Below are 24,995 nucleotides of genomic sequence, written 5' to 3'. Positions count from 1 at the left end.
TAAAATGTCATTATGTAATGATGATGTATGCTTGCAGCCCAGTAGTTTTAGGAATTATATACATTAGGTGGGACGCCATCCAATATAGCTGGTTGGTAAAATGCCAACTTGGCTTATTATTCATTTATTCAACGTTTTTTTTTTAAAGTGTTACTCGAAAGTATACTTAATCTGCAGATTGAATCAAACTAAGAACGTCAATAGATAACTCTCACTGGTGTTTAAACTCGAAACTTAACTTGTGAATCTATTAAGTCAACAGTTTAACCAACTTAGCTATGATTGTCCTCAACATGCTCACTGTTATTCATGTATAATTCCAAGGGTTTAAACTCGAAACTTAACTTATGGATCTATTAAATCAACAGTTCGACCAACTTGACTAGGATTGTCCTCGACATTCAATATGCTCACTCTTATTCATGTATAATTCATTATACGAGATGGAGACCAAGAATGAGAGAGTTAGTCTAGAGATTTAAGATTGCTCCATACTCAAACCAATGATGGAACCCTTGAATTTTGGTTAAGAATTGATGAGTCTTTTCACTCAACCACACATCCAGACTCCAGGTTTTATTCCTGTTCATTACTTCATTATGCAAAAGAAGAAATGTGATAGATAAATAAATTATTATATCAAAATGGTAGAATTATAGTACCTTTGAGTATAGTAGTGACACGTACAAAATTAAAAGACTAATTAATTGTGTGCAAGATTTAAATACTATATTTTAAAAAAAATTGCATTTGACTTTTGAAAATGAAATTAAAAAATCGACCGACCATCCCATTTATATACGGAGTATATTAATTGAAATTAGACGTATTTGAGTTCAATTGACGATATTTGCTGGGAAAAAAAATATCAAGAAAAAAAAAGTCAAGAACAAAATTAATGTTTCATTCCAAATTTACACACTATGTTGGTCAAATTTACCGCATAGAGTTTTCATAGTGCGATTTATATCTTCCATATGATATGCGAGTTATTACGTAAAAGTAAGGTTTATTATTCATTGCACACTATTTTTAGTAGGCACTCGTATAATATGTGCTCGTCAAATTTGAGTAGATTAGAGGTGCAAATTGTTAGAACCTGGTATCATAAAAAGAAATTGAGAACTAGAAAAATAAAGGGAATGATTGATCACAAACTTTAGGTGTGTATAGACACACTATCATAAAAGTTTTTAATTTTCCTTAGCAAGCGGTAAGGGTAAACAAATTAGAACTTTTGAAATGCAATAATAATGTCAAACTTTTTATGTTGCTTTTCTAAAAAGTCTACTTATATAGTAACTTGAAATTTTTTACTATAAAATAAACTCTTTCGTAAATATTGCAGTTACTTAGTCAAAAGAAAAAAAAATACACTCACAACCAGTGTAGGTTGACAACTATTAAAAGACTATTTTATACTCATCAATAGACATCCTATCACTTCTTCAATTCTCTTAAATACCATATTAATGAAGACGTTTATTAGAAGTTTTGTGCAACTTTCACAATCATTATTCCCATAAATAATTACTATACAATAATTTAAATTTAATATTTAAATTATTCACATATTAAATTGATCAAGAATTCATTATATTAATAAGGGAAAATGACACTTTTTCCCCCTATGTTGTTTACTAATAGCACATTTTCCCCCTGTGTTGTTTATGTAATCGCTTTATCCCCCTCAATTGTTTTTGAAGTGGCTATTTTCCCCCATCTCCGTTAAATAAGTGTTAGGGATGTTAAATATGAGGGTAAAAATGACATTTCACTTATTATTATTATTATTATTGTTGTTGTTGTTGTTGTTGTTGTTGTTGTTATTATTATTATTATTATTATTATTAGTAATGCATTTGGTTTGCAATATAACTGTGCATTTTAGACGTGAAGTACTGCAGTATATTAGGGCGTTGGGTGGGACTTATTATTATTATTATTATTATTATTATTATTATTATTATTATTATTATTAGCAATGAATTTGGTTTGCAAACTGCTGTATATTAAGGCGTTGGGTGGGGTCGTTCATTAATAATAATAATAATAATAATAATAATAATAATAATAATAATAATAATAATAATAATAATAATAATAATAATAATAATAATAATAATAATAATAATAATAATAATAATAATAATAATAATAATAAGTGAAATGTCATTTTTACCCTCATATTTAACAGCCCTAACACTTACTTAACGGAGAGGGGGGAAAATAGCCACTTCAAAAACAATTGAGGGGGATAAAGTGATTACATAAACAACACAAGGGGAAAATGTGCTATTAGTAAATAACACAGGGGAAAAAAGTGTCATTTTCCCTATTAATAAATATAATATTTACAGTTTCTGAAAAAAATATTACGATAAGCTATTACTTTCATGCATGAAGATTTTTCCAAATTCTTCTGGACCTTCATTCGAAGAGTAAACCGTACCCAAGAAGTCATCCGAAGAGAAAACCACCGAGAAGTTGATTTGGACTTATCAAAAATTGACCTTTCGGTCCAACTCTTCCAAATAATGAAAATTTTTCCAAATTCTTCCAGAACATATTACGATGTCCTATTACTCCCAAGAAAATTTCTCAACATTCTTGATCAACAAATCATACAAATTTCTACCAAACATAAATAATATTTTGGTGTTGTGGGATTGAAAATATTATTTACTATATACATATCCAACACAAAAGAGCCAAGCTTGAACCTAGGTAGACTTGATTTCGAGTTTGAAATATATAGTTATAGTGACTTAAACTTGACTATATATGCTAATTAAAATTTTAGGCTTTGAGTTTACCTTGCTAATATTTATAAGCCTTGATTTCAATTCGATTAACTCGATTTGAATTATATATATACATGCATATTACTTGCAAACAACTCAACGAATGTCTTAAGCTTATGCTTGGCTTGATCACTAAACGAGCCACTTAAATTTGAATTTGATCGAACTTGAATTAAATTTTAACCGAATATTTGGCGAGTAACTCGCAAGCTACTCGACTAGTTTGTGCTCCTAAATTTAATGTTAAAACACACGTTGTTGGCGCATAAGCCAGTGAAGGGCCAAGTCTAACAATTGGTAGTTAGGGAGAATTATTGGGCGGAGACCGATGAAGCTAAGGGCTAAGACCAGTAATTGGTGATTAAAGATGTTGGACAGAAACTGGTGAAGGGCTACGTCTAGTACCTAGTTCGCGAATAAATTACGTCTAAAAAAAAAAAGTACTTAAAACTTTTGACCTAGTAATCGTTTATCCTAACACAATTAATAACAAATTAGTACCATAACATTGTTATTAAATAAAGATGCACGTAATCTGCATTAGATTATCTTAGAGAACGGAGATTCATCTACATGCATTAACAAGAATGAATTTGGACATGCGTGTTAGCTTTGATTCTTAGTATCAATCGAGTTTGTCAAACAGTTAATTTAATAATTAAAATTTTTTAAATTTATTTATGTGAAAATAATGTATTAACTTTTTTATTTAAACTGGTTAACTATAGACAACATTTGTTAATTTACCTTTGAAGAATTTTCAGGTAACATTTACTAACTTTTCTCTAAACAAAGAAAGTTAAGGTTTAGGATTATTATATATAAATTTACAAAAAACTGAAAATAAAATCGAGGTGTCGGCTTTTTGACATTGATTTTCTTATTATTTGTGTATAAATTAAGGTTTCTTTATTCTCGACTGCATTCCTTTTGACATTGATTTTCTTATTATTCCTGTGATTAATTAAGGTTTATTTATCCTCGATTGCATTGCATTTCTGAACATGTATCCTATAACCTAGTCTTTTGCAGATACTAATTAGCTCTTTGTTAGTTGAACAACATATTCAGAGGAATCTGGGCAAGCTTTCCTTCCCAAATATATAATATATGCCTGCAGCTTTATAACATGCTAGCTAATTTTACCATATGTAGTGTTTTTTGTCACGAATTGTATAGCTCCACGTGAGTCCGTATTATGATTTAAAAAAAAAAAAATTATTCAGCTTAAAAAGGAACTACGATCGAGTGAATATAACATAATTCTTATATTAAAATATTTCGAATTTGATTCTTATGAACACTCTTTTGGTCAAACATGTCGTACAAGACCTTAATGTTGCATTTGTTTTTGTTTGTGGATTAAATGACGAATCGTTATGACAACTTCAATCTTGATTTTATAATTTCGAATCCCCAAAGTGGTATATGACCTTTGGTTGTGGCTAATGTTATTGGGAATGTTAAACTAATTAACCAAGTGTTTACTATTACATAAAAAAAAAACTATAGGTACTATTAAAGACATTAAATTATTATACTTGTTTTGTCGCCACCGTCGTGTTTTTAATATACATTGGGCGACAAGATGCTATATTTGATCCTTTAGGCATTCATCTAGCACATACCACTTCGTCTCATGCAATTCTTTGTAAATATTAGTTATTTAAGAAACCGTCTCATATTTTATAAATTATCAAAATCTCTAGCAATCATCCATATAGATGACAATGAGACGAGTAAAATTGAGTGCTCACCGCATATGAACTCTAATATAATGGCTAGACAGAGTTTAATATATAAGTTGATTTTAAATTCAAATATATTAAATAAACAGGTGTTCACCCCATTACTATTCTTTTAATTTATAGAAAAACCAACTATCTCTATCTGAAAGCCTGTCTTGTAATATTAGACAGTAAAAGATCACAAGGAGATAATTTGATATATAAGTTATTTACTAATGTAAGTTAAGAAGACTAACAAATAATCGTCATAAAAAATCAAACTTAATCTCTTATATTGTGATTATTAAACCAATATAATCAACTTAGTTTTGATTGTTCCGTTATCATCCTAATCAGCATCACATGGGATATAGTGATCCACAAGATGTAGTCCCCTTCCACGAAAATTTGAGAACGGTGGGAATAGGGAGAGAAAAAGGGTAAAGTGAAAAAGGTTATTGGAAGTGAGTTTTTTACATGGGAAGTTGAGCCCTCAATCATATGATAAGAAGCATGCAAAATTTCTACATTATTTGACAGCTATGTATATAGCCATATAGGTGATGTGCCTTATTTTAAGTTGTACTTCCAAATTAAAGTGATTGGTGATGATAATGAAATGACTAAAATACATGTTTCAAGATTTAGTATAATTTTAATTTAGATGTATATTGTACCAAAATAGATAATATGTATGTACTCAATTGAATAATGTTGACAAGAATCAGACAGATGATCATTTAGACTGTATCTCTTCTGAGATAGTATAACTTTATATTAGATATATATATAATTATATATTATATACGAGTAACATTTAGATAATCCTGACCTTAGATATATATGGTAGAACAGTTTAAATTGACCTTAAACACCAGAAAAACCACTATATATGTGTGTTGGGTCAACTTATAAGACATGAACATTACCTTCATCACAACATCTCATTCAAGGGTAGTGATTTAACACAAACATACCTTACAATACTATTTACTTCAAAACATCCCCCTAAGATGCAATCAAATTTTGTATAAATTTTCCTTCACTTTTACGATTTTTCAACTTATATTTATATTTATTCGCCGTCTTCACTTGGCTTATTATATTCAAATTACAATAAATAGCTTATTTTAATTTTATTTATGAATTGACATAATAATATAATTATGAATTATTGAATATTTTTTATGCAGACCTGGCTGGCCTAGAAATCTAGAATTGTCTCCTGTGATTGAGAACCGGAGGAGTAATATATGCGCCAACTCCCATTTGAAAATGTCCATCTCACATAGTGCATGACAGTACATTCTTGATTGCAACATCTTATCGTGATCAATGAATATCGAATTTGTGCTCCATCAAAAAATAAATAAAAATCAATCAACTTCTAATAATGCTTATCAACTAATTGTGTGGTGGACAATATAATAGTTTTGCATAACCTTGATTTATGGAAAAATCAACGCAATCACTATCAAAATGTGCATTATGTGTGAAATTCATCTTGTGACCATAGTCGTTTAAGCAGATAATGCCTATTGACATCTTATGTATCAGTGTATGGACATTGACTTTTTGTGTTTTAGTAGGTTGAGAAAGTATGTATGAACAAATATTACATACAGTTACGACAACACTATTTATATGTAACCCTATACTTACCATACGTTTACAATATTACTCAGACAAAGTATGTCCCCTTTCTCACATATATCATATATAAAAGTTCCCACCTTCTCACAGTAAAAAATGTTGACAGTTAATTTTCTTTTTTTTTTTAATGAAATATTTGACCCCTTTGAATGAAGATAACATATGCATATTTACTGTACAATAATTACCCCACCCCTCCCAAAGATCAAAACGAAAAAACAAAAGATGTATGATGTGAGGTTGCTTGTAGTAATGGAACCCAGCCATAAAGACCAAAAGCTAAAAAGAGTCCAATTATTTAGCAATAATGCTTTTCAGACCAGATAAGATATGTAATCTCATAACCATGCATGCTGATGTATGAAGGTTTTTTTTTTTTTTTTTTTTTTTTTTTTTTTGGTGAAAAAATAATGTTGTACCTTATAAAGTTGTCTTGCTTTTGAAGCTAAATGTTTCGAGGGAAAGTCTAGAAAGGAATGAGTGGGTGAAATATAATTTTATATAGTTCAATTTTGCTTACACACACTATTTTAGTTGAGTTCGTTAGTGTGATTTGTCTCTGTCTCATGTATAATTTGTGAACTATTAATTAAATTGAAGCCTGCTGCACATCATTGAGTAGCAGTGCTGATTTCTCTATCTCTCAAAAAACTGTATTGAGAAAAAATGTGCAATTTAAACTGATCGTTATGTTATATATGCAATTTGGGATGTCTAATCAGCCTATAGTCAACAATTGTAATTGCAAAAAAAAAAAAAAAAAAAAAAAAAAAAAAAAAAAAAAAAAAGGTCATCAATTAGGTTACTTCTATTGAGAAAGGTTTTGTTGACTTGACCCTCTTATCTTATTATGTAATTAATTTGGTAGCACAAAGTTCACATCTTAGTCGATGTTACGTTATTTAATTAGGCACCTTTATTTTTGGTTTTGTTGACTTGACCCTCTTATCTCAAAGGTGACAAAGCACCCCTAACGAATAAATAATTAACGTAATCTCATTTACACTTATAATGGTCATTTATTAATGAATATACGCTCCTAGGACAATAAATATTATGGAGTAGATAATATAATGATTAATTAAGTTTGATTGTTCTATATTATTATGATTACATAAGTTTAAACTCAAACTTAAAGTCCACTCAGTGTTCTTGTCTTAGAGATCGAGGAAGGTAAATTGCGAGATATCAATAATATTTTGCAAATCACGAACTAATTATGAATGTCAATTTTAGTATGAAATTAATAGGCTAGGCTGGCATAAAACTAACAAATTTACATACTGAATATTCACGATTTTACATATTAAATGGATATTTAGTATCTAAATTGCGTATTTTGAATTCAAACTCATACATAATGAGTCAACAACGCCTCCACTGAGACCCGATCTCATGACATCTCATATGGGAAATGTCACTACATGCCATCTGAGCACAAAATACCTAGCGGGGTCCATGGTATAATTGTTGATAAATGAGTAAGCAGGCACTTGAACTTTCCTCCGGTCCTTATCTCAAAAGGTTTAATGTTACAACGTGCCAAAAGGCCAAAGGTAATGGGCTTTCTGAAAAGCAAGCTAAGCATCCCATTTCTGACAACAAAAACATGTGCTTCCTATATTCTGATAGATCATCTCATTCCATTTTTGTTTGGGCGGCCAGGAAAACCGTAACCATGAACCATCCCGCACTTGTATAAAAGTTGTTACCTATCAATCGCATAGAATAGATAAATTACACTAAAAAGAAATTAATACGAGGAGTTTGATTGAAAGAAATGAGTATTAACATTTAGATTATGATATATTACAAAATTACCTATGTATCGTACCACAAGAGTGTCATCCCCACACTCCACTCAGCAAACCTGACTCAGGTTCAAACTACAAAGACAAGTGTTGAAGCTTTGTTACATACCGAAGCGATGATTATAATATTTATAACATGGGAAGACTACATACCAATCAAATGATGACTTTAGTCTAGCAAGCATATGTGTTTGAGAGTTGTGACACTATTGGGTGGAGTATCGACTATGTTGCATGTGGCAAAATTGACAAGACAATTCATGGAGAGTTTGTCACTGGCAATGGTGATGGGTTGTAATTGTAGATTCTATGCTGGGAATATTCACTGCTGGAAATCTCGCTGTTTCCGTCCAACATTTCCGTCCAACCGTAAGTTGGTCGGTATTTTAATAAAAATTTCAACTTCTTGTCGCTAAAAATGGATGGACGAAAAGTTGGTCAGACTTTCCGTCCAACGTGCGAGTGTTGGACAGAATTTCCGTCTAACGGAGGAGTGTTGGACGAAATTTCCGTCCAACCTGTGGTGTTGGTTGGTAAACCTGAATTGACTGATGGGTAGAAATTAAAAATAGTAGGTATTTTAATTTCCGTCCAATAACAATGTTGGACGGAAATTTAAATATTTTAGCTAAAAAAGTAAAGAAATACTGGAATAGTGAACACTAAATAGAGAAGCGGGAATATAAAACTTTGGAAGGGAAAAAAGAAATTTGGCAAAAGAGAACTTAGCAAAGATTTCCCGCTTCCATCATCTCTATTACGCAATAGTCTCCAGCAAAATTAGGGCTTCTTCCTCTCCAACCAATCGCCTCCATCGTTGGTTCCAGCAAAAATTTCTCGCTTCCAATCGCAAAATCAAAATAAACATACGTTCAGAGCAGAGACTTTTCGCATTTCCCCCCTGCCTTAGCCATTCACGCAAAATCAACGCAAGTCCGCCGCCCTTCCTCAGCCGCGACTACAGCCGATGGGACCTAAGACTATTCCGACGACACCGCCACCTCGCCATTCATTCCATTTCTGACGTCTCCTTTCGGCCCTGCCTTCTCCATTTTCGCCGCCCTTCCTCCTTTGACGACTACAGCCGACAGCGCCTGAGACCATTCCGACGACAATGCCCCCTTGCCATTCACTCCATTTACGAAGACGCCTGAGACCACAGCCGTTCTTCCTCCGTCGGAGCTCCCTCACTCGCCACCGCCACGACCCCGGAGCTGCCGATTCCTCCCAGCGACAGGTAAGTCTATTTATTTATTTTATATTTAATTTGTTTCAAGTTTTTTTAATTTATTTCAGATATTAGTCTCTATTGTCGATTCCTCCCCGCAACGCCTGGTGCAATGTGGATTGTCTGGTGGTAGTTTTGATAAGAGAGGTATCTTATTGGATGTCTTTGTCAATTTGAGTAGTATGAATTATTATCTAATCTATGTTGGATGTCAATTTAAACTTCAATTCTAGCCAGTTAAACTTGAGTAGTCTGAATTATTATAACTAAAGCAGTGTTTTATGTTTTATGCATAACTAAACATAAACCATGGTAGAACTGTGTGTGTGAACAAAATAGTAACTAAAGCAGCAATTGTGCATTTTGTTTCTGCTGCATATATTCAAGATATCACACTCCTTGTAGGTAACCTAGACTGCTAGGTGGTGCAGTATGTATATATAAAATGTAGGAAGATTATAATTTTTTTAGTTAGTGATTGATTGGGATATCAGAACCATGTGGTGTTGTTGGTAGGTGAGAGCAATCAACTTTCTTTCTTAACATATTTAGATTTGAGAAGTCCCAGGATGTAGTGTGTTACTTCTTTAATCATTCAAATTCACAGATTTTTATTTTCTTTTACTTCAATTCAAAAATTGAAATTTTGAGATAGCATTATGGATACTTTTAAGTGTGTTAAACTTAGCAGTTTTAAAAAGAAAAGTATAGAGTATAAAGTTCTGTTCGAAGCATGTCTTGTAAACTACCACTCTCCTCCATTTTGCATGAGCTTTATCTTACAAGGCAGTGATTAGGTTGTTCCCATATACATGTTTAGTTGCATTAGAGTATTGTGCACTAGTGTGTCTCCCTGTTTCCCTGATTCTTACTCATCTTTTAAAAGCTTTTGTTGGTAAAGTACCTCACTACTGTTGTATGCAGGCTTGTTTCCGCTGCCACAGAGATTATGCATATTACAAAAGTCTTCAGAGGGCTTCACTTATTACTCAATGTATGCAGGCTTCGCTCTCTGAAATTTAGTTCAATAATTTTATACTTAGACAGTTAGTGTGTTGGGTCATGAATGAGATATAGCAAATATATTGCAAACAAGGTCAATAATCATTAATATGCAGTACTGAGTGAGTCTCTTTAATAGTATATTCTAGTGCTTTGATATTCATACTGTTGAACTATCTTTAAAGTCAATATGTGAGAAGTGAGTGGTCTAGCTGTACTGAGTGAGTCTCTTTAATAGTATATTCTAGTGCTTTGATATTCATACTGTTGAACTATCTTTAAAGTCAATGTGTGAGAAGTGAGTGGTCTAGCTGTACTTGTGAATGGCATCAAGGATTTGGTCATTGAAGATGTTATCTCAACAAGAATAGGAGATGGAGTTGTGAAGCTTGATTCTGTTTTGAGAAAGCTAGGGATGACTGCTTGATTCTGTTTCTTGCTCAGGCACTGAGATTCATCGAGACAACAAGAGCTAGGATTGAGAAAGCTAGGGATGACTGCTTGACTTTTGATCATTAGCAACTCTTAGAGCTCCTCTTGGCGAGAACACGGTATGAATTTGAGTTCTATTTTTAAAATTAGGATGAAGATTTACTGATGTACACACTTGGCAAATGATTTATTGTACATCTAATAATTGCTCATCACTATATTTTAAACTTAAAAAGTCAGTTCTGATGTTTATTATTTGGCTTAATACACTCAATATATGTGCATTTGACTATGTGATATTCCATTTGTCTTAATACACTCAACACATGTGATTAACTAGAAATAGTGGTGGAGAAGTGTAGAAAGTTTTGCAGAACTTACATTCATCTATATCATCAAGAAAGTAAGGTCATTTTTGCTGGAAATCACTTTAGAAATGCATGAGTAAAATGTTTATTTGATCAAAGCCACCATCTTAAATTAGTTGCATTTGCAGGTATACCCATCATCTACACTTGATCAAAGATTGAAGTAGAAGGCTGTGAATATTGCATTGATCAAAGCCATAGAAGAAGTGTCGAATTTGAAGGCTTATTTAGGTGCATCAAGCATACTTAAGGAGTATATATTTTCATGACTTTTTTTTGGTGTATGGTATTAATAGTCTATTGTTGGAAGTACTATGAACATGACTATTTTTGTTGTAAATATTTTTGATGTTTAATATATTTTTAATTTGAAATTTAGTGCACGTGTTCATTAATTTGTTACATTGATGACATATAATTTATTAACAATACGTATAAATAAAATTATGGTAATATAAAAATAATATAAACATTCCATATGATTTAGAATTTTCCTACCAACAGTTGGAAGGAAATAACAAAATATAATATGTGAGTTTTCCGTCCAACATTGGTTGGAATTTCCGACCAACGCACGTAGTTGGACGGAATTTCTTACCAACATATGTAGTTGGACGGAAATCCTCTCGTTTTTAAGAATGGTGGGTTATTGTTCGAAATTTCCGTCCAATTTTATATGTTGGACGAAATTTCCGACCAAAAAGTAGAGTTGGACGAAATTTCCGACAAGCGTTTTTCCGAACGTTCAATTTGGTCGGTATGTTGGACGGAAACCTCGTTTCCGACCAATATATCGCGTTTTCCGTCCAACATTCGTTGGACGGAAAACGCGAGATTTCCAGCAGTGATTATGAGGTGGGGCTGTTCGAACTATAGATCTCAAGTTAATCCATTGGTTTGAACTTTGAAGTGACCAAACAAAAGTATTGGTCCTAGGCGGCTAGGCTAGGGATGCTACACTACAAAGTTTCACTAGCTTGCAATGTCATTTAGGTTGAACTTTTAGATAAGGTTGGAATTTGTTTAGCTTCGAGCCCACGTCTTTTTTTTTTTTTTTTTTTTTTGTGTCACAGAGGCTCGAACGTACAACTTACGCAATAACTTAGTGTCATTAGACCACAAAGTCTTTAGTCACGTGAAGTTCAAATGTAATTTTTTGTGCATAAAGAACTTAACCCAACTTCAGACCAATTTGGTGGAGGTCATCCTCAAATTGTTTGCAACTATAAGAGAGTTTTTAAGTATACTTGCTTGGAGCGTTATAATGTGCAACCGTATGCACCATGCATGGTGCACATGGTTGCAAAAATGACGTAGTTTGGACGTTTAACTTAAAAAAAAAAAGAAAACCTGTTTCGATTGCCGTAAACGGCGTTGTGTCGTGCATAATTTAAACTATACATTCATAACTTTATAACTATACATTCAGAATTGCATAACTACACATCCATAACTTCATAACTATACATTCAGAATTGCATGCATAACTACACATCCATTAACTTCATGACTATACATTCAGAATTACATAACTACACATCCACAACTTCATAAATATACATTCAAAATTTCATAACTACACATCCATAACTTCATAACTATACATTCAAAATTTCATAACTACACATCCATAACTTCATAACTATACATTCAAAATTTCATAACTACACATCCATAACTTCATAACTATACATTCAGAATTGCATTACTACACATTCATAACTTCATAACTATACATTCAGAATGTGAAATTATAAAATTATGAACATATGTTTATGTAACTAACGACATTCAAAAATGATTTTTTAAAAAAAGTAAAATGACGCCGTTTTTGTAACCGCATGGTGCACACGGATGCACAACATGCATAATTTGCCTGCTTGCTTAAACCATATAAAATTGGCAAATTATATTGTGGATCATAATCCATATTGTAACATGGGTCATGAATAAATATACATTTTAATATATTAAATTATACTGAAAGTTCATTATTTGATAGTATACTAGATAATGTATATTCAATACTCAAATAATGTACATTTAAAACATGAACCTTTAATTAGTGTATTAAAATGTACTTTTCTAGTATAATAAAAATATATCTTATGTCAATAGTTCACCTTATAAGGTGAACAATGGTCCATGATATAATGGTTGATGGTGACAATTTATATCATGGACTAGGGTTCACATGATGTTATGGACCTGAATTGAAACGATGAGGTATACAATTCATACTTGTAAGGTACGCAATTTCATAACATGAAATACAAAAAATCACGATACAAGACACATAGCATTATAGACCCTAGATTGAAACAATGAGATACAGAATTCATACATGTAAGGTACCAAATTTCATAACACAAAGACACATACACATGTTATATATTTACTTATTTTTTTAAATATGATTTAAGTACATAATTTGTATTTATAGGCGAAGTATTGCACAACACAAAACACATAAATTATATTTATGCACAAAAAGTCTTAACACAAAACAAATACACATGAACTAACGTCTACAGTGTAATATGAATCCTGGTTCTTGGTATAACGATTGTGACATGGCACGTATGGTAAATGGATCCGGTTCCGGATCACAACCGAATTTAATCCATATGCAGCCTATCCGGATTTAATGGGGAGGCCCAACTATTCGAACAAATTCACCAATCCGGCCCAAATAATTCAACGGTGGGACCCATATAAATTTGAAAAACAAAGGCGGGAACAGGTCAACAGGCTGCCCCAAAACGGCAAAGTTTCCCGCTCCGAGTCCCGAGTCGCTGTCCACCTGTCACGTATTGGTTAAGCTATTGAGCCCACTAAGTCAGCGTTGTTTCCCCCCTTTTCTACTTGTCTTTTTTTAAATCCCATTTTTATTCGCTCACTCCCATTTCCCACTTTCTTGGATTCCACCGCCGAAACTGTATTTGCGGCTCTCTCTGAAATTCGAATCTCTAGGTGCCTTCTCCTGCTCCCCCTCTCCCTCTCGCGATTCCTCCCGGTTTTGATTTTGTTTTTCCGCTTCGTTTCTGTGATTTACTCCGTTGTGTTGCAGGTTATCGTGAAATGTATCTAATTTTTGTTGCTCTATATGCTTCATTTTTGTCATTCTATTCGCCTGTGCTGATATGCTGCCAGTAATCATGAATCGATGTGTTTTGTTCTGTTATGATCTGTTAGTTTATGTCATCGGTAATCGTGAATTGCAACTTATTCTTACGTTTTTTTGCTTGTTTATTTGATTTGCGTGGTTTATGTTGCTGGTAATCATGAACTGCAACTTAGTTTGTGCAATTTTGCTTGATTTTCTTCGCGTATGCAGGTATGCTGCCATTAATCATGAATCGATGTGTTTTGTTCTGTTATGATCTGTTAGCTTATGTCATCGGTATCGTGAATTGCAACATATTTTTACGTTTTTTTGCTTGTTTATTGATTTGCGTGGTTTATGTTGCTGGTAATCATGAACTGTAACTTAGTTTGTCCAATTTTGCTTGATTTTCTTCGCCTATGCAGGTATGCTGCCAGTAATCATGAATCAGTTATTTTGTTTAATGTTTAAAAAAAATAATAATAATCGTGAATTACAACATATTCTAACTGGCCTTGCTTAGTTTTGTGATTTGCTTTATTTATGTTGCTGGTAATCGTGAAATGTAGCTTGTGTTGTGTGATTTTGCTTCTTGTGCTGCCTCTAATGATTAAATTACTTCTTATTTTTCTGTAGTTTGCTTGAGTTTTGTGGTTTTTGTTGTCAACATTGTTAGGAGTCCTGAACTATCACCTTGTTTTGTTTTTGTAGATATTATTTTTGAGAATCTTCGTTTAGGATGCTAAGCTTAGGAAATTCAACTCTGTAAGGGAGTGGTCTGTATTAGTACAAATCTCTAGACTATGATATAAGCAATATCTGATAAGCATGAAAATGCTTGCTAAAAGGAAGAGCTCTTCTGCAAAACTGACAATTATTTGTGTTTATATATTGCCGGTATATAAGTTATTTGTTCTCATTCTGAATGTGATAATTGGTCTCAAAGAACTTTTTGCTTTAATCGAAATGATGATGAGTATTGTTTCTTTTGCAAATATGATATCTCAAACATTTCAGTTGGAGTGGTGGACATTGTCTGCTTTGTAAAACAGTTCAAACTTCTTGTGGCTTGAACATTATGAAGCCCTAAAATTATAGTTTATTTGTTCCTTTCCCTTCAATTTTTGAATTCCTGGATATGTGGTGACATAAAAGCACCAAAAAGTTAGCATTATTCGTTATTGCCCGTAGTTGGTTGATGAAGCGCATTTGTATTTCTGTTTGGATTTTGTGTTTTTAGAGAAATATAAAGAATATGTTATAATTTTGTGTTTGTTTGGACTGTCAGGCATTTTAGAGTAAGAAAAAGATGCCAGACTCTGATCTTGAAATGGAGAAGGAAAATCTTTCCGTTCTTGTTCCACATGGATTGAACTCTGATGGAAAGATTCGTACATTGGAAAAAGAGCTGGAAATGACTAGAGAAAAACTTATTGCGTCAGAGCAAGAGAGTACAAAATTAAAGGGTAATCTCTCTGAAGTGATTTTGAAAAATGCTGATCAATTGAAGCATCTGCTTAGTCAAGATGCTGAGCAGAGAGTTGAACTAGCAAATAATGCTTCCAAAATTAGTTTCTTGGTGAATCAGCTAGAAATGGCTAAAGAGAAACTTCAAAGTTCAGAAGAAGCGAATACCAAGTTGAACTTTGATCTCTCAAAAATTGTTTCTGAAAGCACTCAATTAAGTGATCAGTTGGAAGCAAGTCGTAGTGATGTACGTGTGTTGGAAGCTCAACTTGATTCTGGAAAAAAGCATGCCTTGGAACTGGAGGACATGTACAAATCCAAGCTTTTAGATCAGGAAAGTGAGATCAAGAGAATCAATTCAGAATATGATGGTGCAAAGGAGCACTTTCTTTTGGAGAAAGAACAGCTCCAATCTGTTATATCTAGTTTGTATGTGCAGCTGGCCTTACAAAAGAAAATGCAGGAAGCACTGGAGATGCGAAACAAAGCATTAGTGGATGTCTTCATACAAATCAAAGGACTAGAGGATCACTTTAAGTCTGAGTTGCATTTCAAAGAGACGCTCATTGGCGAGGCCAATAAAGAATTTGCTGGCTTCAAATTGAAGATTGACACCCTAATGACCGAAAAAGATGAGAACATTGCTACACTACAGACGTTGAAAGCAGTACTCTCCTCCCGAGATGATCAAATTCAGCAGCTGGAGGATAATGTGAAGCAGCTGCATTCCAAATGTTTAGATCTAAGTGCAGGATCTGAGAGTGCAGAGAAATTAATAAATGAATTGCAACAGAGAGTGGTGCACTTGGAGAAAGAAGTGGGTATGCAGAATGCAGTAATCTCTGATAGGGCAGAGGAGAAAAGGGAGGCTATAAGGCAACTATGCTTCTCACTGGAGCATTACAGAAATGAATATCAACAGCTGCGTGAGGCATACATTGAGAAAAAAAAAAAGAGGCTAACCATTTTTGCTTAATAAGGTTTCCGTAAGTATGCCCTTCTTATGTTTGTGTTACCAGCTTTGGATATATGGTATTTGTGTTCTTTCTCGTTTATCTCAGATGATTTAGTCTCAAAATTTGATGTACCTCAAAACTCAATGGTTATCATCCATTTATGCTGAATTGTTTGAGATTCCCTCTACTGTCTTGTTTGAATTATAAAATGTCTAGCAGTGGTTTTTAACTTTTAAGTTGCTATGACTGCTATCCTTTTGTTTGTCTTGATTCACACTTAGTCAAACCCTGCTTCCCCCCTTCAAATTTGAATTTTTTTTGAATGCTATCTGTTCATATACTTTCTCAACATACTGAAACACAAAGAACCAATAACACCTCCACTGAGGCTCAAACTCACAACCTTCCAAATGGAAGTTCAACTCGTGTACCATTAGACCACATAGTCTTGGTGAATTTATTACACTCTATTTTTAATGGAATTTGGAAGGGATCTATGATTGCATATTACACTAGCTTCTAGCGTCAGTACTCATTATTCAGTCATTCTGCTAATCCTTTTCCATAGAACCTTCCATACGTAGCCTAACAATTTGACTTGTTTATAAAGACTTTATTACATTCCATTGATTTCATGTTTCATTGTATGCGTACATTACTTGATATGATTAAATTTTGAATACATAAAAGTGCTTTGACTTTTTAGTTCCTGAATGATTCTTAATGCTTGTTTTTATTGAGGTCTAAGCCAATAAAATATGTATAAGAATCTCAACAATACTTACCCATACAATATTAAAAAGAAAAGAGATAGAGCAGGTGAAGCAAACATGGAGCACTAACTTTAAAGAAGATTATAACCTATCCTATATATCTGTTTGATATTTAGACTACTAAAGTGCTGCTTGATTTGAATTGAATTCTGTTGTGCATAATTCCGTCTCTTTGTGGACGAATTGGCAGGCAGTGAATTCACGAGAACGTGGGCAAAGCCAACACCATGCTGTGGAGGATAAGTGGAGACCGCCTGCAGCGAACAGGTTGAAATTGAACACAGATGCAGCGTTGAATAAAGATCAAAATAAAACGGGGATCGGGTGGATACTACGGGATGACATGGGATCTTTCCTAGCGGCGAAGAATGTTTGCATGCCGGGGCTGTACTCTGTGGCGGAGGCGGAGATGATATGCATCCGGGAAGCTCTTTCATGGCTAAAGAACACCGGGATGGGGAATGTGAATGTGGAGATGGATTCACATTTGTTATTATGCTTTACATTCATGTTCTTTTGTTAGTACATTTGGTTTTCTAGTAGATGATGTAAAGGAACTTGCCTCAATCATAAAAGGGGTGAGCTCTGGTTTTGTCAAGCGATATGTGAATCGTGCGGCTCATGTGTTGGCGGACGCGGCTGCTTCTACAACAGGTTGCAGGGAGTGGTATAATACACCTCCAAACTTTCTTACTACGATTCTTTTGGCGGATTTAATGAATTAAGACGTTTTCGCCAAACAAAAAAATAAAATCTTATGTTAATAGTTCACTTTACAAGGTGAACCATGGTCCATGATATAATGGTTGATGGTGGCAATTTATATCAAGGACTTTGGTCCACATGATGTTATGTCGTTATGGACCATGAATTGAAACGATGAGGTACACAATTCATACTTGTAAGATACGCAATTTCATAATATAAAATACAAAAAATCACAGTACAAGACACATAGCATTATTAATCCTAGATTGAAACAACGAGGTACAAAATTCATACTTGTAAAGTACAAAATTTCATAACACAAAGATACATACACATGTTATATATTTACTTATTTTTTAAATATGATTTAACTATATAATTTGTGTTTATTGCACAATACAAAACACATAAATCATAATCCTGGTTCATGGTATAAGGATTGTGACATGGCACATATGGTAAACGGATCCGGGTCCAAATCACAACTGAATTTAATCAATATGCAGCCTATCCGGATTTAATGGGCAAATTATGTTGTGCTTCCCACTGCAAAAACGACATCGTTTTGCATCAAAACACGCGTCCTACTTAAAAAAAAAAATCAGTTTCGATTCCCAGCAACAACATTATGTTATTCATTTTTTAGTTCATTCATTCTAGTGTCCATGCCAATACTATCGAGTTGCCCCAAGCAGTCCAGCCGCAATCGGACGTGCAGTCGCAGCAGTCTGCCGTCGCTGCTCACACACCATGGGTTGCACCATTGTCGCTGCCGCCAGCTGCAATTACTGCCCAAGTCGAGCTGCCAACGATTACACACGCCAGAAGATGTTCTGTCGATGCAGCCTACCATCACACAGACAATACAGCTTCAGTAGGGGCGTTGCTCACAAATGCAGACGGAAGCTTTCTCTCAACTTACAGTGCGCCCTTACCATATTGTTTTTCCGCACTCATGGCTGAGGCTTATGCGTGTAAGGAAGCACTCTCGTGGTTACGTATGCGAGGGGAGTTAACAGTTATCTTTTTACAAATTGTCAGATATTACAGATGTACTAAACCGCTACAAGTGCCCTGCTCGGTTCTTACATCGGCTACGCTATTGATGGATGTAGAGCTTATATGTCTTCCTATACAACATGTTCAGTTGATTTTATTTCTAGATTGCAGAATTACTTAGCGCATACTTTAGCTTCTACAACTTTCAATTATGATACAGCTATGTACTGGGATGATGTCCCACCTGACTCTATTTCAGTTTATCTATGAATACAACCCATTGGTTGACCTTCAAAAAAATTTTGAATTTTTGGTTATGAAATTTTAGATGTATAGTTATGCAATTTTAGAAGTGTAGTTATGGATGTGTAGTTATGCAATTTTGGATTTATAGTTATGAAGTTATGGATGTGTTGTGATGCAATTCTGGATGCATAGTTATGAAGTTATATGTGTAGTTATTCAATTCTGGATTTATTGTTATGAAATTATGGATGTGTAGTTATATAATTCTGAATGAATAATTATAGAATTATAGATGCGATGGAATCATAGATGTGTAGTTATGTAATTATGATTTATTTTATTTTATTTTATTTTTTTTGAGTTAGATGTCCCTACGACGTTGTTTTTGCATTGCATGTGCAGACGTTATGCCATGGAACCGTGTTCACCATTCATGGTGAACACGGTTCTAACGGTGTTAGTACACCGTTATCTTTTTTTTTTTTTTTTTTTTTTTTTTTTTTTTTTTTTTTTTTTATAATTGCGTGACTTTTCTTCTTTATTTTCACATTTTGCGGTTTCACTTTAATTTGAGGTGAACAAAAATTTCGGACATTCATAAATTATGAATTCATGCCTGCACATTCACTTTGGAACCATGCCTATACATTCCCGTCCGAAATCACGGACATTCATAAATTATGAATCCATGGCTGTACATTCACTTTGGAACCATGAGATTATGAATTTTCTGTTATAAGATTATGAATTTTCTGTTATGAGATTATGAATTTTCAGTTATGAGATTATGAATTTTCTATTATGCGATTATGAATTTTCTGTTATGAGATTATGAATTTTCATTACATTCATAATTTCGTACATTCATAAATTATGAATTCATGCCTGCACATCCACTTTGGAACCATGCCTACACATTCACTTTGGAACCATGAGATTATGAATTTTCTGTTATAAGATTATGAATTTTCTGTTATGAGATTATGAATTTTCAGTTGTGAGATTATGAATTTTCTGTTATGCGATTATGAATTTTCTGTTATGAGATTATGAATTTTCATAAAATTCATAATCTCATAACAGAAAATTCATAATTTGATCAAACGACGCGCCGTTAACTCCACATCCGCGATTTTTTTTTTTTTGGCCTAAAAACGACGTCGTAATTTGTGCATACGGATGCTCCGATTTAATGGGGAGGCCCAACTATTCGAACAAGGCAAATTATATTATGCACCGCGCGTCTTTTTTTTTAAATGAAAATTAACAGTGTTTATTTCCGCCGTTTCGCACCCTTTTGCAAAAAGTAACTCTGTTATTCAGTGTCATTTTGTATACACTGCAGTTTCAGTTGAACACAACTACAGTTTCATTTCGATATAACTATAGTTTCATTCGATATTTATAGACTCAAATATGTGAAAATGTTATTTAATTTTATTTTATATACACTATAGTTTCATTAAAACACAACTACATGATTATTTTGATATAATTAGAGCTTCATTGTACAATACACACTCAAATATGTGAAATGTTATTCAGTTTCAGTTTATATACACTGCAGTTTCATTTCACTATAACTATAATATCATTTTGATATAACTGCAGTGTCGGTTTGAATATATTGTAGTGTCAATTGGTGTTTAATACACCAAACAAACGGACTCCGTTAACTCTAACGGCCGGCCGTTTCTTTACTTAAAGAAACGACGTCGTTTTTGACCGCGGTGCACATCCACCGCGGTCTATAATATAACGACTGACTAGATTCACCAATCCGTCCCAAATAATTCAACGGTGGGACCCATATAAATTTGAAAAACAAAGGCGGGAACAGGCTGCCCCTAAACGGCAAAGTTTCCCGCTCCGAGTCCCGAGTTGCTGTCCACCTGTCACGTATTGGTTGAGCTATTGAGCCCACACAGTCAGCGTTGTTCCCCCTCTTTTCTACTTGTCTTTTTTAAATCCCATTTTTATTCGCTCTCTCCCATTTTCCACTTTCTTGGATTCCACCGCCGAAACTGTATTTGCGGTTCTCTCTGAAATTCGAATCTCTAGGTGCCTTCTCCTGCTCCCCCTCTCCCTCTCGCGATTCCTCCCGGTTTTGATTTTGTTTTTCCGCTTCGTTTCTGTGATTTACTCCGTTGTGTTGCAGGTTATCGTGAAATGTATCTAATTTTTGTTGCTCTATATGCTTCATTTTTGTCATTCTATTCGCCTGTGCTGATATGCTGCCAGTAATCATGAATCGATGTGTATTGTTCTGTTATGATCTGTTAGTTTATGTCATCGGTAATCTTGAATTGCAACTTATTCCTACGATTTTTTGCTTGTTTATTTGATTTGCGTGGTTTATGTTGCTGGTAATCATGAACTGCTACTTAGTTTGTGCAATTTTGCTTGATTTTCTTCGCCTATGCAGGTATGCTGCCAGTAATTATGAATCGATGTGTTTTGTTCTGTTATGATCTGTTAGTTTGTGTCATCGGTAATCGTGAATTGCAACTTATTCTTACGATTTTTTGCTTGTTTATTTGATTTGTGTGGTTTATGTTGCTGGTAATCATGAACTGCAACTTAGTTTGTGCAATTTTGCTTGATTTTCTTCGCCTATGCAGGTATGCTGCCAGTAATCTTGAATCAGTTATTTTGTTTAATGTTTAAAAAAAAATAAAATTAATCGTGAATTACAACATATTCTAACTGGCCTTGCTTAGTTTTGTGATTTGCTTTGTTTATGTTGCTGGTAATCGTGAAATGTAGCTTGTGTTGTGTGATTTTGCTTTCTTGTGCTGCCTCTAATGATTAAATTACTTCTTATTTTTCTGTAGTTTGCTTGAGTTTTGTGGTTTTTGTTGTCAACATTGTTAGGAGTCCTGAACTATCACCTTGTTTTGTTTTTGTAGATATTATTTTTGAGAATCTTCGATTAGGATGCTAAGCTTAGGAAATTCAACTCTGTAAGGGAGTGGTCTGTATTAGTACAAATCTCTAGACTATGATATAAGCAATATCTGATGTGCATTATGGTGAGATCTGGTATTACACTGACTTTTAAGCATGAAAATGCTTGCTCAAAGGAAGAGCTCTACTGCAAAACTGACAATTATTTGTGTTTATATCTTGCCGGTATATCAGTTATTTGTTCTCATTCTGAATGTGATAATTGGTCCCAAAGAAATTTTTGCTTTAATTGAAATGATGATGAGTATTGTTTCTTTTGCAAATATGATGTCTCAAACATGTTCAGTTGTCGCTAAAGGTGGAGTGGTGGACATTGTCTGCTTTGTAAAATAGTTCAAACTTCTTGTGGCTTGAACATTATGAAGCCCTAAAATTATAGTTTATTTGTTGCTTTCCCTTCAATTTTTGAATTCCTGGATATGTGGTGACATAAAAGCACCAAAAAGTTAGCATTATTTGTTATTGCCCGTAGTTGGTTGCTGAAGTGCATTTGTATTTCTGTTTGGATTTTGTGTTTTTAGAGAAATATAAAGAATGTGTTATAATTTTGTGTTTGTTTGGACTGTCAGGCATTTTAGAGTAAGATAAAGATGCCAGACTCTGATCTTGAAATGGAGAAGGAAAATCTTTCCGTTCTTGTTCCACATGGATTGAACTCTGATGGAAAGATTCGTACATTGGAAAAAGAGCTGGAAATGACTAGAGAAAAACTTATTGCGTCAGAGCAAGAGAGTACAAAATTAAAGGGTAATCTCTCTGAAGTGATTTTGAAAAATGCTGATCAATTGAAGCATCTGCTTTGTCAAGATGCTGAGCAGAGAGTTGAACTAGCAAATAATGCTTCCAAAATTAGTTTCTTGGTGAATCAGCTAGAAATGGCTAAAGAGAAACTTCAAAGATCAGAAGAAGCGAATACCAAGTTGAACTTTGATCTCTCAAAAATTGTTTCTGAATGCACTCAATTAAGTGATCAGTTGGAAGCAAGTTGTAGTGATGTACGTGTGTTGGAAGCTCAACTTGATTCTGGAAAAAAGCATGCCTTGGAACTGGAGGACATGTACAAATCCAAGCTCTTAGATCAGGAAAGTGAGATCAAGAGAATCAATTCAGAATATGATGGTGCAAAGGAGCACTTTCTTTTGGAGAAAGAACAGCTCCAATCTGTTATATCTAGTTTGTATGTGCAGCTGGCCTTACAAGAGGAAATGCAGGAAACACTGGAGATGCGAAACAAAGCATTAGTGGATGATATCATACAATGCAAAGGACAAAAGGAACACTTTAAGTCTGAGTCGCATTCCAAAGATAAGTTCATCCACGAGGCCAATAAAGAATATGCTGGCTTCAAATTGAAGATTGACGTCCTAATGACCGAAAAAGATGAGAACATTGCTGCACTACAGACGTTGAAAGCAGTACTGTCCTCCCGAGATGATCAAATTCAGCAACTGGAGGATAATGTGAAGCAGCTGCATTCCAAATGTTTAGATCTAAGTGCAGGATCTGAGAGTGCAGAGAAATTAATAAATGAACTGCAACAGAGAGTGGTGCACTTGGAGAAAGAAGTGGGTATGCAGAATGCAGTAATCTCTGATAGGGCAGAGGAGAAAAGGGAGGCTATAAGGCAACTATGCTTCTCACTGGAGCATTACAGAAATGAATATCAACAGCTGCGTGAGGCATACATTGAGAAAAAAAAAAAAGAGGCTAACCATTTTTGCTTAATAAGGTTTCCGTAAGTATGCCCTTCTTATGTTTGTGTTACCAGCTTTGGATATATGGCATTTGTGTTCTTTCTCGTTTATCTCAGATGATTTAGTCTCAAAATTTGATGTACCTCAAAACTCAATGGTTATCATCCATTTATGCTGAATTGTTTGAGATTCCCTCTACTGTCTTGTTTGAATTATAAAATGTCTAGCAGTGGTTTTAACTTTTAAGTTGCTATTACTGCTATCCTTTTGTTTGTCTTGATTCACACTTAGTCAAACCCTGCTTTCACTCTCCCACCTTCAAATTTGAATTTATTACACTATTTTTAATGGAATTTGGAAGGGATCTATGATTGCATTACACTAGCTTCTAGCGTCAGTACTCATTATTCAGTCATTCTGCTAATCCTTTTCCATATAACCTTCCATACGTAGCCTAACAATTTGACTTGTTTATAAAGACTTTATTACATTCCATTGATTTCTTGTTTCATTGTATGCGTACATTACTTGATATGATTAAATTTTGAATACATAAAAGTGCTTTGACTTTTAAGTTCCTGAATGATTCTTAATGCTTGTTTTTGTTGGTGTCTAAGGCAATAAGATATGTATGAGAATCTCAACAATACTTGCCCATACAATATTAAAATGAAAAGAGATAGAGCAGGTGAAGCAAAGGTGGAGCACTAACTTTAAAGAAGATTATAACCTATCCTATGTATCTGTTTGATATTTAGACTACTAAAGTGCTGCTTTTCTAATTAATATATTGTCTTTAAAGTCAATGAAGTTGGTATATAGTATTCCCATTTTGATATTCTATGCTATTTATTTTCATGCCATTTTTTAAAATTAGTTTCTTTTGGGATTTTAATTTAGTACTATAATATATATATTTATTCATTATTTGTAATAATTAATTTTGGAAAAGAAATATACTAATACTGGATTAAAGTTTGGAACAGTATGGGCCAAAGTAATTTTAGATGGATTATATTCGTGTGAAACTGTCTTATCCATCTTTATTTGTGAG

The 24,995-nt window shown here is 33.7% G+C and overlaps 2 protein-coding genes and 1 long non-coding RNA gene across 7 annotated transcripts; all 3 read left to right on the top strand.

The window, feature by feature from the left end:
- Positions 1 to 10,082: 10,082 nt before the first annotated feature.
- LOC109186359 lies at positions 10,083 to 11,035 on the top strand. The gene is made up of 3 exons (XR_002055128.1): positions 10,083 to 10,217; positions 10,670 to 10,776; positions 10,998 to 11,035. It is a non-coding gene; the product is annotated as an uncharacterized LOC109186359 (long non-coding RNA).
- Positions 11,036 to 13,964: 2,929 nt separating this feature from the next.
- Positions 13,965 to 17,975, top strand: LOC109186109 (protein NETWORKED 4B-like). Of its 2 annotated transcripts, none has more exons than XM_019336017.1 (2): positions 13,965 to 13,998; positions 15,420 to 16,800. In XM_019336017.1, the coding sequence occupies exon 2, from the start codon at positions 15,441 to 15,443 to the stop codon at positions 16,572 to 16,574; it is 1,134 nt and encodes a 377-aa protein (XP_019191562.1). In that variant the 5' UTR covers positions 13,965 to 13,998; positions 15,420 to 15,440; the 3' UTR covers positions 16,575 to 16,800. The 2 variants fall into 2 exon arrangements, with proteins under 2 accessions (XP_019191562.1, XP_019191563.1); XM_019336018.1 differs by lacking the exon at positions 13,965 to 13,998 and adding an exon at positions 17,518 to 17,975 and having other exon boundaries at positions 14,759 to 16,584.
- On the top strand, positions 13,980 to 24,207 carry LOC109186108 (protein NETWORKED 4A-like). 4 transcript variants are annotated; one of them, XM_019336016.1, is made up of 2 exons: positions 13,980 to 14,015; positions 22,816 to 24,207. In XM_019336016.1, exon 2 carries the CDS (start codon positions 22,838 to 22,840, stop codon positions 23,984 to 23,986), a length of 1,149 nt encoding a protein of 382 aa, XP_019191561.1. In that variant the 5' UTR covers positions 13,980 to 14,015; positions 22,816 to 22,837; the 3' UTR covers positions 23,987 to 24,207. The 4 variants fall into 4 exon arrangements, with proteins under 4 accessions (XP_019191561.1, XP_019191558.1, XP_019191559.1 ...); XM_019336013.1 differs by lacking the exon at positions 13,980 to 14,015 and adding an exon at positions 21,254 to 21,341 and having other exon boundaries at positions 22,817 to 24,207; XM_019336014.1 differs by lacking the exon at positions 13,980 to 14,015 and adding an exon at positions 21,274 to 21,358.
- Positions 24,208 to 24,995: the final 788 nt, after the last annotated feature.

This window comes from Ipomoea nil, unplaced genomic scaffold, assembly GCF_001879475.1.
Source record: "Ipomoea nil cultivar Tokyo-kokei standard unplaced genomic scaffold, Asagao_1.1 scaffold1407, whole genome shotgun sequence".
Lineage (NCBI taxonomy): Eukaryota > Viridiplantae > Streptophyta > Magnoliopsida > Solanales > Convolvulaceae > Ipomoea > Ipomoea nil.
This window is presented reverse-complemented; position numbering and strand designations above follow the sequence as displayed.

What these genes read in the sequence shown, in the direction of transcription:
- LOC109186109 (XM_019336018.1), top strand. Translation starts at nt 15,441, where the DNA reads ATGCCAGACTCTGATCTTGAAATGGAGAAGGAAAATCTTTCCGTTCTT.
- LOC109186108 (XM_019336016.1), top strand. Translation starts at nt 22,838, where the DNA reads ATGCCAGACTCTGATCTTGAAATGGAGAAGGAAAATCTTTCCGTTCTT.